This window comes from Epinephelus lanceolatus, chromosome 2, assembly GCF_041903045.1.
Source record: "Epinephelus lanceolatus isolate andai-2023 chromosome 2, ASM4190304v1, whole genome shotgun sequence".
Classification (NCBI taxonomy): Eukaryota; Metazoa; Chordata; class Actinopteri; order Perciformes; family Serranidae; genus Epinephelus; species Epinephelus lanceolatus.
This window is the reverse complement of record NC_135735.1, coordinates 49,655,480-49,670,454: the sequence shown is the minus strand read 5'-3', so window position 1 is coordinate 49,670,454 and position 14,975 is coordinate 49,655,480. Positions and strand designations below refer to the sequence as shown.

Genomic DNA, 14,975 nt, shown 5'->3' with positions numbered 1-14,975 from the left:
CAATTAATTGGATGAAATCTCCTGGTCTACTAACCTACAAAAGGTGGCTACAGAGGGATTATGAACAGGAGGAATGAATGTGCTTTTTGGTTTCAGAATATGACAGAAAAACTATAGGTTCAACAGGAGGAGAAAGGGCATGCTGCATATGAGGGGGTGAGGGGAGTTTATTGTCAAAAAAGGCTCTTAGTTTAACAGATCTAAAGAACTTGAATAGTTCTGGCTCTGGTTTGAAAAGAGTTAGCAGGCTTGAATGGAACAAAAGACAAACCCTTAGACAAAACAGACCGTTCTTCAGGAGTGAGGCACCTGCTGGAGAGATTGATGACATGCAAGTCCTTCCCCATTGTCTGCCGCTGGTGTGTGTGGTGCTTCCTGCCGCCCCTCCGCGTCGGGTGTCTTTTCGGTGGCTCTGGTTAAGCGGCAGGGCATGTCTAAAAAAGTGTGCGGTCCACATGTAGTAGATGGGCCCTTGCTTCATGAGTCCTCCGTGGACAGATCAAAGGATGAAAAACCCTCTCATCTGTGTGGACGGCGGTATGTGCCAGACAGCCATGTGTAGATCCAGTTGTTCTTGTAGTCCAAAGTATCTCTCTGATATTTCCTCATCTTCACTTCTGAAATCTCCTTCTCATATGTGGAGATCAGCTCTGAGCATCTGCTTTCAATGTCACAAAGTTGCTGGGAGTTGAATTTCATTTTCATGTCTTTCTTTAAATCCATAATATCGGACTGCGTTTTAGAAAGTTCATCTTTTGTGAATTAGAGCATTTATTCAACACCTCACACCATTTCTTGCAGAAGTCGTTACTGCGTCGACCTAGTGTGGGTTCATTGTTAATCCTGAGACCCCTCGGGATGCATTTGTTGCGCCAGTATTGGGACAAGGTTGAGCCGTGGAGACTCATGCGAGTCTCTTTTTTCATGAGGTGCTCAAGATGCTTAGAAGTGGAGAGTTCAACACAGGGCAGGAGACATCTAAGGGAAATAACATGCTTTCAGAGTCCGAGTTCGAAAAAGCTAGGGTGGAAGCTCTCACCGCGGTAAGTTTATCAGTGTCTTGGTATGACATATTGTCCACAGGAGGTGCGGCACTCAATGAATGAAGAACTGGTACTTACTGGCACACATGGATCCTATTGTATAATCATATGGTCTTGTCACTGATTGGACTTTGGGTCTCACCTGGTTATCTAGATTTGTATTGTCATTTCTTTTGTTCTCCAGGCTGATGATGGCTTTACGCTGAAACGCATTTGTTTTCTGTCCACAATGCAAATACAAAAGAAGATGGATCAATGAGTCCCATTGTTTTGTTTTTGTTTAGTCTTTATCGCAACTGTGCACCCAGCATTATTTTGAGACTCTGAGTTGTGCGCACTGTTTCTACCAGTTTCAGTAGGTCTCTCTCTCAATCTTCAGATGCCCAGCTGAAGTGGTATCACTTCTATGTGGTATCTACTGTTGAACTGCTGTCTCTCCATAAAGAACCCTTCTAAAGTCTACTAAACTACTGTCATGGAGAAAGTCACACAACTGATTAGCGACTACTTTCTCAATGATCTTGGAGAGATAGGGAAGATTAGATATAGGTCTGTAGTTTGCTATATACCCTGTCAATTTATCACAGAGCTTCTGTCTGAGAGAGACCATGCTGACACATCAGATGGCCAAACAGCAGAAGTACCATTGTAGTCACAACATGTTCATCTCAAAATATGACCATTTTCTTGTAAAACTATTTTATTGTCACAACTCTATTTTCTCCTCAAAATTACAACTCTATTTTCAAAATTTCAGATTTCTCCTGTCCTAACAGTGGCCCTCATATGTTAAGGAGGAAGCTAAATGTTGTATGTTTGAAATTGATGTTTTTGTCATTGACATAATTTTCTTAAAGTTGTTTAAGGTATGAAAAACGATTAGTCATTTAATATTGTAACATGTACCACATTGTGGTGAATGTGTCCTGATTATGGTGATGATTAATGCCATACAATAGTAAATCTGTCAATGTCCATATCCAAATTCCAAGACATTTATTTACCAAACTATTGAACTATTTGCCATCCAATGGGGCCATTTGATTGGTCAGAATTTACTGCCCATGATATTTTTCAGCATGAACATATATAAGCCTTAAAAACCACTGAAAACAACCAGACTCTGGAAAAGACTTCGGGATACAGATTTTATTCTCAATATGTATGTATCATTCTCTTCAATTAATCAAAACTCCTATATAGGTGTATTGTAAAATATATTCTATTTCACAAAAAATATGCAAGAAGTCATTACTGATTGTTGAATGAACCAGGGTTCCTACACATTTTTATCAAATAATTTTCAAAACTTTTCCAAAATATTGTTCCCCATTTCCATGACTTTATTTAAGTAATTTTAAATGGGGAGGCCTATACGATGCAACCATCCCAGGCATTTGCAGCTCAGTAAACTGCCAGCGCTTACCAACTCCACTCGTTCATTAACCATTCCTGCTGCCAACTAGCTGCATATGCCAATAGACCAGACCGTCACATATGGGGTTCTTCAAAAAAATGTCAAGGCCACGCCCCTTTTTGGGAGGATAAAAACAAAAAACAAAGATCATCTAGATGTAATGCCTGAGTGACAACAATTTAATGTGTTTGGATTATAATTTTGACAAGTTTGCATTTATTCTTGTTGAATAAACATTTGTTTTATGACCATGTCTAATAATTATTTTGAAACTTTGCCTGAACCTGAGCGATACTGTAATAAATTAAGGCTAAATGATGCCATGTCACTACAGTTTTCTCCTGTCTAAGTTGATAAATGACCCAACACAGTGGGTGGATATTATAGATAGCTGGATCACAATACCTGATGGTTTAATCAAAAAAGAAAAAAAATGTCATTGATGCTGCTATACTGTATGACTGTAACGTTACTACAGTAGCCTCTCACTCAGGCTATCATTCAGTGGTAACTGTCACCATCATCATTTAGCCATTTACTACACTAACAATGAATATTCATGTATCTTATGCGCCTCACATCTCAGTGTGAAAGCCTTGATCAACATGCTACACGACAGCTTTTCAGCATTTTCCTGTTTCTTTCCTTATGTGACAGCACCTTTCTTTTCCCCAGAGGGGAGTGCAGGGTTAGCGATGACACAATGCTGGTCTGGTCTATGTGTATCCCGTGGTAGTAGTGATGTTTTAATGGTCATGCAGCGGAGCGCTAGATTTTACATTAGTAATACAAAGAACATATTTTGCGTAACTTTATAAATGTTTTGAGATTTTTATGAACTTATTTTAAACAATAGCCATACAATTTGTATTCAAAATGTTTTCAAAATATTCTGTTAATTCAAAACTATTTCCAGGCCTGGGAAACTGTTTTTCTAATTTCATAACTTCTCCAGGAATTTCATGACCGTAGGAACCTTGATGAACAACAAGACTGTAGCTGCAGTTTTCTATTTGTTTTTACAATTCTGCTGCTGCTGTGAAGAAGACAGCTTTAAAAAAGGATGACTGCTGCATTTGGACACAACATCTGTTCCTCTGTAATGAATGACATTAACGAAGGAGCACAGTCTATGGTGTACAGTGCAGTCTTGGATGGATAAATGGATGGGTGGATGTCACCAGTGCCTCACAGCCTCGCTAGAGGAACTGCTACTGAAGGTATCTGTTGTGTGTCTACCACACTACTTGTTCTTGCTAAGCGTTCTCTGCTTCTCTGCATGTTCTACAATCTTCTCCTCCACGTAGAGGCCTTTGCGGCGACGGACAGCATTCATGTATTTGAGGGCCTGGTTTTCAGAGTCTGCTTTCTCCCCAAAGTGCAGGTATTCCTCCTCTGTGGTGGGAACCCAGTATGGATCACTGCTGATTACCTGGGGCACAGAGGAGACAGTGAGATGTGATGATTAGTGATAGAAAGCAACATTCCACTTATGTGCATGTCATTTTTGTTGTTTTTGGTTGATTTTTTGTCACATTTACCCACTTGTGATGCAGAACTCCCTACTAGGGATATTATGCAAAGCTACTCTCTCTATTTGTTTATGTCACAAAAATATCTGTATTTGGATTACAACAAAAGTGGGCGTGGCCTAAACCTGAAGTTGTTAGACTTTGTCTACTCTTGTTCATATCATTCATTACATTGTATATTACTGCTATTCATACTCCTTTTGCATAAATCTTTAAATTAAAAGACACCTTAAAGCAAAACCCGCACTGTATAAGGCTGGACCCTGTATGGTCAGTGTGCTAAATTATGGCCAAACTATTGCACTGATCAGTAGTACGTCTATAATGTGAATTCCTTGCTATTAAATATCCATCTGCTCTTTTCTGTAGTTGTTCCAGTAACATCTGTTGATGTTCTGACGAAGTGTATGAACATGAAATGGTTTAGATTTGTTTGAGTCTATAAATAAGGACTAAGCCTCCTGAGGACATAACTGAGGACAGTTCTTGCCTGTTCATTTTGAAAGAGCAATGGCCAGTGGAGAAACTCCATAACTCAACCGACCAATAGTGTAACGTAACACATTTTCACTCCAACCTTGGTCAGACTTTTCACGTCGACATACGATGTGCAAGGTACCCTGGGTACCCTTGACATTCTGGGACACCGTGTCAACTTAAGCCTGTTACATTAGTCTCTTTTAAAATAAATGCACTACGTTGGTACAACACCGGTTTGGTTTAGGAAAAAAGTTTGGCTTATCAATCTTACGGGAAGCAAACACCAGCCTCGCAAGTGAAAGTCAGTGGTTGCTGGGCCTATCCACCACTCCTCTCGCCTGCCCTACTCAGGCTGAATCCAAATCTCCACCCTCTGGACTTGCAGACTGAGCCCTCGCGGACTTCAGGCGTACGTAATGTGACGTCTTCACCGTCATCATGTAAAGTCTGCAAGAGGAGTCTGCAGCATTATAAAGAGAGCTAATAGACAGGCTTGGAGTGTGTTTCACTCGTTTCCGTGGACACATTTGAGAGACTATCATGTATACGGTGATCACTGCAGCACTTGCCTACGTGATCATTCTACTCCTTACAAGATACTGGAGGCCGAGGGTTGTTTTACCTGACCCAGTTATGTGCTGTTATGCTGTGTGACACCGGAAGTAACTGACCAAGTGCCAGATTTTGACGACTTTGGAGTGAGACGGGTCACGTAAACTCCTTTCTCACTCATCAAGTCAGGGAAAGTCCTTCATTCCTCTACCATGAGGTTGACATTTTTGGCTTTTAGTTAAATTTCTTGTCATTTGTTAAATGGATTGAAATAGATTGTGGTAAAGATCACCTTAAAATCGGATGATTTTGATGATGCTTTGACTTTTTAGCTAGTGCCACAAGAAAGTCAAAATTTTCACTTCATGTTTAGAGTGAAATGTCTTGACAACTATTGGATGGGTTACCATAAAACTTGGTGTACACATTCAGGTTCCCCAACAGGACAGATTAACTGACTAGTAGTTACAACAAACAAGAAGCTAAAGGCCTTGACTCCCTCTGTCACTAAACTGGACCAACTTACAGTAGGGATCTGTCTGTCTGTCTGTCTGTCTGTGTCTCTGTCTCTGTCTCTGGTTATACTGGGACAGATGGCAGAGAGCAAGCTCTAACAACAGGCGGATTACAGGAGGTGACACACACCAACCGCACACACCACATGTGAGCAGCATATGCTTGAGCACCATGGGGGGTGATGCATGGGGCATGGGGAATCCTGCAACTGGCAAGTACTTGACTAATAGGCTGACTAAATTAATGTTGGTGAATGGCTGGCACTATCAAGAAATTCTGCTGCTGAGTTTGTGTGACCTAATAATAAGTGTATGTAACAACCAGTTTCAAAAAGAAATGTGAGGTGGCAGTATTCAGAAAAAATACTCTGATAAGGGAGAATTATTTCAAAATGTCAGTCACGGTGAAGTACTGTTTGTAGTTCTGGCTCTTATGGTACAAGTTCAGCAGGGTTCCCACACCTTTTTAAACATCAAGGACTTTTGGAGGACTTTCCAGACCGAAAGTCCCAACATGGCATAGATTGAGACATGGCTTAAGGTCAACCACTGTTACAACACTGAGAATTTTTATAATGACATGAGAACTAACAGCCTTTACAGAAGCTCATGAGCAACAATGGAAAGACAGGGAGAGGCTTGACTCTTTTAATTCTTCTCAATTGTGCTGTGTAGGTGGTGGCTGGTGTGAAACAATGACGCAACTGTGGGAGACACAGACAGTGGAACATAGCCTTTTTACTAACACTGATTAAAAAAAAAAATCAAAAAGAACTTTAATTTCTGTTCTTGTGCAAAATATATAAATTTGAATACTTTCAATGACCCATGTCTATTAGTGTATGTATTTTCTGAAACTTTAAGGCCTTGATGTTTTTTTTTAAGTACCGGTGGGGACCCTGAAGAGGGAGTTTGACAAGAGTCAGCTCAGTTAAAGAAAAAATATGGTGTTTTACAGCATTAATTTTATTGTTGTCAGTTTGGCCAACAAACCTCTATAGGCTTAAAGGCCAGTGTATGCAGTAGAACACTAGTAATTAGGGGTAAGGTTCTGATTGAATTCACAGATTCCAAAAACAAAGCCAAAGTTACCTTTGTAACTTCTGTTCTGTTTCATTCCTTCCTGACTGCCAGTGGCAATAAACAAAATGGATGATTCATACCAGTAGTGTCATGGGGAACCACAGTAGCGGATCCTGATATGGGCTGAATGGGCATTTGCCCAGGGCGGATCTTTGTCCCGACGTGTGGGGGAGCGGCAGGAGCGGGTTTGGCCCACTTGACATGCTGCTGTGTTGTGCTATGGCCTATTTAAGTGCTGGAATTTGTTATTTACGTGACAACGCCTGAACGCAACACAGGCTCTGCTCCATGGACTGGGTGTACAGTACCGTGCTGCGCTGCTGTGCGAGCAGCGTGTTACACACTATCCATAACAATAATTATGTCAGGTAATAAACTGCGTCGGAATCGGGTTGGTTCGGTCAGGAAAATGTGGCCCGAGGCTCTCTAGTGTGCTCACCTGTAAGTGCACGCAAGTGTCTCTGTGTTTGTTCATCTGTGTGTTTGTGTGTGTGTGTGTGTGCGTGCGCGCGCATTGGGGTGGAACTCCACCATGCAAGATACAGAGAGCAGAGGGGATTTGTAAAGGTGCAACCATGTAGAGACAGAAATGACATGCTGTCATGAAAATAAGATAAATAACATAGGCTATTTAGTTTGTTTAATAAAAGGACAAGGTATAGACCTGTTATATAGGAAAGGTAACCTCAACCCTATGGGCCCTAGGCATTTTTGGGGTATTTTTACTGCCTTTACTTTTAAGCTCATATCACAGTCATTATAAAGGCTACATACACATGCTATATCTTTTTTTTTCAGGACAATCTGGGCTAACCAGATTTGCCATCATTTCATGTCCTTCTATGTGCCTGTATTTTATATTAATTTTTATATCAATGAAAAAACAAATCCATGTGACTAAATTCTTACATTTTTACATGTATCTCACCATAGCAAGTTGGAAGAAGACATATTCTGCCATATATGAAGAGGGGAGACTCTCTGGAATCTGGCAATATAAGAACCATGATGCTGGCACATTCTGTCACTTCACAGTTGTCCAAAACATGTGGTTTGTGCCAGGCGGACATGATTGCCAGTATTTTTTCATTATTGCAAGAAATTCCATTGACTCATTCACAAGAAACATGCAATATTTACATCTATGACAATAGAAAAATAGTCAACCAAGTGCAATAATGTCCTCCAAGATAATATTTGCCACTTTGTTTGCAGTAAAAAAAAAGTTTGTTGTTGTTCCTCAGTTTCAGTTATATATTGGGGGGGGGAGGGGGGGGGGCATTTTGGGCATTGGGGGGGACACATGTCCCCCTCAATGTATATGGTGACTAAGCCCTGTCAGCATGCATAATTAGGCTACAGTTGTCTGGGTGCGCAAAGGTGAAGTGGCTGGTATTGTCATACAAAGTTTGATGGAGTGTCAACTGGACAATATGGAGATGTTTGCATCTTGAAAGCCGGACTACAAATGTGGATAGACAGGGAGAAACACACGCAAGCCTAAGACGTGGTAAGATACGATATTCCTCACTATATGAAGTGACTGATAACAAGATCTGTATAATGGATTGTAAAGAAATTCGTCAGGTTTTTATTTTGTAGACAATTGATCTGGATTTACAGCGTGATGGGATGACACAATGATGTGTGTGTTATCCCTGGAAAGCTCTGCTCCTGTGCTTTCATGTGATATGCGTGGCATTTCTGTGCGAGCCTGCATTCGCGAGTAATCCATCCAAGAGTAATGTGTGTGCAAAGCTGCATGAAAGCTCTGTTATACATCATTTTAGTGTAACTTTATCATTTTTTTTCGCTGTGAAAACATTGGACTACCGACAAGTGCTTGGCCTTGTCGGAAAGCCACGCTGTTTCATGTGATATGTGTGGCTTCTCGCTATGACGCACGGTCGCGGAGAAAATCAATAGAGAAGAACAGGTGTGAATTTGGACACACTATGCGTCGTTCGGGCCCATAGGGTTAAATGACTTCTGTTGTGATCTAGCGCCATAGGGGGGTGTCGCCCAGGACGCCATTTAGGCTAGAACCGCCACTGGGGAACCAGACCCCCACCTGCTGGTTAATTGTAGATGCCAGTGGTAGAAAAGCTGATGCCAGTGTGAATCCAGAAACCACATTAAGGTGATCAAGTCCATCTCTGTAAATGAACATGTGATGTTTTGTGATGTTTTGTGATGTCTGTGACATGTCTGTGCCTGTGATATTTGTGATCGATCTCTGTACAGTTAGTGGAAAATGTACAGTTAGTGGAAACGAATTTCCCTCTGGGACGAATAAAGTAAGTCTAAGTCTTGAGAAGGTGCAGGGTGCTGTCTAGGATGCCTCTGCACAGATCTCAGATAGTGGCACTCCCCTCTTTGCAGCCCAGGATGTGGCCACAACTCTGGTAGAATGATAGATGACACCATATCAGGCAGCTTAACCTGCTACCTTATAAACCTGTTTGATTATCTCAACAACCCAGTGGGAGAGCCTTAAAGTCCATTCTCACTGAGGGCGAATATCCGCGCGTATCCGTAAGAACCCATGAAATCAACTTTTATATTTCTCCGCGAGAATAACATAAAAGTTGATTTCATGGGTTCTTACAAAAGTTTGCACACCGGGGCGGAACTTTCGTGCGGTGAAAAAAGTTTCCGCCCAGACTTTGACCCCCTGCGGAATTCGCCGGCGGAACTACACAGCTGGGCCAATGAAATTGTTTATAGTGACGTCGCACAGACCCGGGAGAGTCCAAAATCCAGCCAGACAGGACAGTATGGGAGAAAGGTTGATAAACCTCGTTTCACAGCACCCGTCCTTTTTGATATAAAAAACGGGATGATTTTATGAACAATGAATTAAAGGACAACGTCTGGCAGTCCATTGTCCAGCTTGGTGGCTGCGGTGAGAGTGGTAAGTGCTAAAGAAAGTTGATGTTGACGTTTGTTAAACGTTAGCTTGAGCTCGCTGCTGCTGCTACTCTCATCTATGTTCACCCACACCTGTTCACACTGCGCAGAATTGGAACACAACAACGCAAAATTCCGCACCGCGTCCGTACCGCGCCTGTGTATGTGGTTTAAACACTGGTGTGGCTTCTTTTACATAATGGTGTTAGCTGTGCTGGGATGAGAAGCTCAAGTCGGGATATTGTAGTGATGAGACAGCTGGCCGGTCTGGATTTGGAAAGTTCCCATTGGCAGAGAGCTTCTGGTTCAGGCTCTCATAGTTTTGATTCTTAACTCATAACTCTAGACTTTGAGGTTTCACCTCCTGTTGTTCCAAATCACATCTTCAGACTAGCAAACAGCAATTCAACAACTGCATGATTTCTAATTTTGCATTTATGATAGCTGGACACCAGTGGTGATGGAGGCATTATGAAACAACTTGGATGATTATCAGAATAGTGGGAAATTTATTTTCTGTCAATTCAATAATTGACTCATAGTTCCAGCTGTACTTGTACATTTTCATTTGTTTTGAGTGCAAAATCTTGATTTGTTAAGTAACTAGTAGCTAAAGCTGTCAGATAAATGTAGTGGAGTAGAGGTAGATGGCGGAATGATGAAAATGAAAATAAAGAAACTAAGATGTGTACTTACAGTATCTGAGTAAATGTGTTTAGTTAGTGGGTGCAGTTTATGTTATATTATCTTTATGAGTTTGTGAGTGTGATTTGACTTGTGACTTGCTTGACCTGACCAATGACATGACTTGACTTGCTTGACTTAGAGCAAGGACTCGACTTGCTTGATTTTCACCACAGTGACTTGGGACTTGCTTGAGACTTGAAGGCAGGCCCGCAGTGGCTAATCGGGAGGACTGGGACAGTGGGCCGGTCTGATGTTTGGGCCGCGAGGGCCGGTGTTCAGTTATTTTTTTTTTTTTTATTGGGCCGGTGTTCAGTCATGCCACTGGGTATCACGTATGCTGCTACCGCTGTCCATGGGCCGCCTCCACTGGCAGCTCTTTTTTTTTTTTTTTGCAGACGCACCCTGACGTGTGTGAGCATGTTAAACTCATTGTTCCGAAGTCCGTTCCGAAATCATCATGATGCCCTGTGGTTAAGGTCTGGTTAGGTTTAGGCACAAAAACCACTTGGTTAGGGTCAGGAAAAGATCATGGTATGGGTTAAAATGAAAAAGAAAGTGACAAACTCATAAGCCGTGAGCCTGCTCCGCCTCAAGCTGGTCGCGGCGCACCATATGCCCGCCGCGAGCCGTTCAGCACCGCGGACAGTTGGACTAATGGGATGTCAAACCAATGGGCTGTCGAACCAATGACATGGACCCGTAGACACGCGTCATGCGCGCTCACAACCCAAAGCGATGCCGTAGCGCACAGCTCCACGGACCTGCTTCTCCCTCCGGTGTTGTGTCAGATCCCGGTTCCCCCTCGGGCTGTGTATCTCCTACTGTTTCCCACGGAGCTCTGCCTCATTTGAAAGGCAGCCTATATGTGGAAAGACGTCACCTCCGAGATGTAGAATGTGTATTATAGAAGAGAAACACACATTTCACTACCGCTGACTTGTATAATCAGAACAGACATGTCCTGTGATTTTCAGCCTCCTTTCATATTTAATAGAGGGGGGACAATACCTGACAGTAATGTTCTCAGCTGTCAGGATGTGCCTGCTGTAAAGGGTAAATATAATCATAGAAGGCTGAAAATCACAGGACATGTCTGTTCTGATTATACAAGTCAGCAGTGTAAAGCTCAAGCATTTGGGGGCCTCCTTTCATATTTAATAGAGGGGGGGACCATATCTAAAAGTACAGCTGTCAAGATGCCCCCCACCACAGGCCTTTGCCACCTTGGTCTCGAAAAAACCCAGGGAAAACCCTGAGATATAGTGTTAGTAGAGAGTGCAACACTTTTTATTTTATTTTATTTTATTTATTTTTTTAAATGTAATATTTATATTTATTCTTTTATTTCATTTTTAAGGTTTGGATATCTGTGAACACTTAGGCTATTTGAACAGAATATATCAATCAATCATCAATCAGTTTTATTTATAAAGCCCAATATCACAAATCACAATTTGCCCTAACCCTAACCCTCGTTTTAAGAAAAAATCATATCGGTTTCACGGTATTTCACGGTATTTTGCTCAGGTTCGGCCAACTTGACATGCTGCTGTGTTGTGCTATGGCCTATTCAAGTGCTGGAATGTGTTATTTACCTGACAACGCCTGAACACAACACATGCTCCGCTCCATTCATTTGGGCTCCACTGACTGCGTACGTAGAGAAGCCAGCGGGGTTGTTTACCGTTTGCCGAGCCGAGAGGCTGCATGTAGGCTGCATGAAATGATAAAGCATTTTCCACCTAAGTTATTAAATACATTTGAGTTATCTACATGTTTACTGTACTGTTTGTCATCTACTCGCTTTCAAATGTCCGCCACGGACATTTACACAATGTCACGGATAAACATGGGTAAATGCATGAAAAAAAATCATCACATATCACCTCTGATAATGGTTTATTCATTTAAAAACACATTGTGCTCATTTAGCACACTATTTCATGTAGTTTTTATCTGCTGGAGGGTCGCGTAGGGGAGCATAGCGTGACAAAAATAGAAGAGCTGTGTAAAATAGAGTTGTTGAGCGACAGACGGGGGTTGTCGCGCCGCTCCCGTTGCCGGTGGAGCCGCTGTAATTGATTAACCGAGGGGGTGCACTGCTACGGGACTCGCGCTGCAGACGTGTCGCTCCGCTGACGTGCCCGGTGGAGCCTGGCTGTAAATGTCTCGGACTCGGGACGGGTCGTCTTCGGTCAGGAAAATGCGGTCCGAGCCGTGCTTCAGTGCGCTTTGTCTGTGTGTGTGCGCTTTGTGTGTGTGTGTGTGTGTGTGCGCATCGGGGCGAAACTCCGCCGTGCGCAATACAGAGGGCAGAGGAGAATTGTAAATGGTGGTGCACCGCTGCTAGTTGCATATAGGGGAAACACTGCTCTTTTTGATATGAGCTCTTCTGGGTCATCATGTACAGTTGCTTTGCTTTCAGGACTCTCTCCGGCAGCCATTCTCACCTCTAAACTTTTCTATGCTCTCACTCTCACCCGCTCAAGCGTGCCTGTGGTGTGCAGCGGTGAAATGGGTCCCCGCTGAAACACTTTCCCGCCGCGCACGTTCCGGACGTTGTTTGGGCTATTCACCGGTATTGCGGTATATGAAAAATTCATACCATAACAAAAATAAATACCAGTTTTCGGTACAAACCGGTATACCGCCCAGCCCTACGACATCCCTCTGTCCCTAGGACCCTCACAGTGGATAAGGAAAAACTCCACCCAAAAAAACCTTTAACGGGGGAAAAAACAGTAGAAACCTCAGGAAGAGCAACTGAGGAGGGATCCCTCTTCCAGGACGGACAGACGTGCAATAGATGTCGTACAGAACAGATCAGCATAATAAATTAACAGTAATCTGTATGACACAATGAGACAGAAAGAGAGAGAGACAGAGACAGAGACAGAGAGTTGCAGGACAGATGGTAATGACAGTAGCTTACAACAACATTAATTAAAGTAATAATATTATAATTATAGTTCTGGCTACTGTGGTACAATATGTTGACAGTATATATTAATATCTGATAATATAGATTCTGATATTGTTGAAAAGGATGCTCTGTTGTAAAGAATAATGTTGGAGATGTGCACTCATGTTGAAATAAATCTACATTGTGAAGCAACCCTTACTTGCATTGAATTGGAAATATTTTAGAAAAATACACTGAATTACAAGGCTTTAGAGAACAGTGTGCTATTGCAGACTTAACATGTACACGGGCCTGCTTGAAGGTTATGACTTGAGACTTGCTTATGACTTGCACATGAGTGACTTACTCCCACTCTGGTGCTGATTGGCATCCACGCAAAAGCTGGCAAACCCCCTCATCAGGCGCAGCAGGTGCAATAACCCCAAAGATACCACCGGGTGAGCTGCTGCCATGAACCCAAGCACCTGCACGAAGGTCAGTGCTGTTACTGTTGCACCAAAACCACAGTTTGCAAACTGCTTGCATGTCTGTCTGTAATTTGACAGAGTAGCCTGCAGGCAGTGTGCGTCGAGCACAACACCCAAATTCTCGACCTGCTGGTGTGGTAGGGGACTGCTCTTCTTCCAGTTGATTGCGAACAATATCACCTGGTCTGACTGAAACATAGCCAGTTCCTTGGACTTGGCCATGATGATGAGGTCATTGAGATAAAAGAAGACCTTTATGCCACGTTCGTGCAGTGGCTGGAGTACCACATCCACACATTTGCTGAGGGTGCAGGGTACCAGGGGATCGCTGGATGGGAGCTGTTGTACTGTAGGCTATCCCCAGGAAGGCGAAATGCAAGAACTTTGGAGCCACTTTGACATAAAAGCATACGTCCTTTAAGTCGACGATGGTGAACCAATTGTACAGCTGAACCAGTTCAAGTAACCACTTGATAGTTAGCATTATGATTGTCTTGCAGGCAACGCATCGCTTTATGATGTGGACATCCAAAATGGTTCTGAACCCTCCTGTCTTCATGGGCACTAGAAAGAATGCAGTGTAAAACCCCTTCTGTCATCGTGCATGGGGACGACAGACACAGCCTGTTTCTGTAACAGGTCCTGGATCTCTACTGAGCGGTGATCTCCTCCTGGGAGGACAAATTCACCTCTTTGATGCACAAAAACAGATGAGGGACGTGGCAGAACTGGAGAGAATAGACCAGTCTCAGTGTCTTGTCCATCCATTCTGTTAACGCGCAGTTGGGCTTTGACACTGGGCTGCTGTGAATGATATGAGTGGTCTCTTTCTGAGCCGAATACAGCAAGATATCACGACAAGCCAAGGAGGTGGGGAGGATAGGAGGGTTTACTCTTTGTGGAATGTAATTTGTTTTAATCAAAACTGTTGTCACATTGTCAAGAATATTAACACAAACATTATCAACAGGAAGGAAGGAGGGGGCGGAAAACATCGCCACCATGTTGCGTGGGAGCCCGGGGAATGTGGCTTTTACCTATGAATCACTCCCTCCAGGGGACGATCATTTTTGCCCTGTGTCTCCACTTCAAGCAGAAGCCTTCTGCTGATGCGGAGCCCTCTCTGGAATCTGCACCCAAACACCTTTGCTGCAAAGGGGCCAGCGTGGCGGTGTGTAAGCTGCAGCAGCCTGGGAAGACAGGGCAACAGCCTGGGCCGTGGGTGCTCTGGGCTGCCTGTGCTTTTTCTTCTCACTATTGTGTTGCTATGCTCCATGTCATCTCCTTTTCTCTGCTGATGAGCAAGTGGCAAGTGGCGACTGAGTTGTTACCTTTCCTCATCTGGCCTTTTAAAGCACAGAGTGAC

General features: G+C 43.0%; 1 protein-coding gene across 3 annotated transcripts in view; it reads right to left on the bottom strand.

Moving 5' to 3' along the window:
• Positions 1 to 2,177: 2,177 nt before the first annotated feature.
• Positions 2,178 to 14,975, bottom strand: part of efl1 (elongation factor like GTPase 1) — a 289,931-nt gene continuing 277,133 nt past the window's right edge. For all 3 annotated transcript variants that reach the window (XM_033622163.2, XM_078162279.1, XM_078162283.1), the window contains one exon: positions 2,178 to 3,892. In XM_033622163.2, coding sequence (XP_033478054.1) covers positions 3,704 to 3,892 — 189 coding nt within the window. In that variant the 3' untranslated portion in view covers positions 2,178 to 3,703. The remainder of the gene's footprint in view (positions 3,893 to 14,975) is intronic.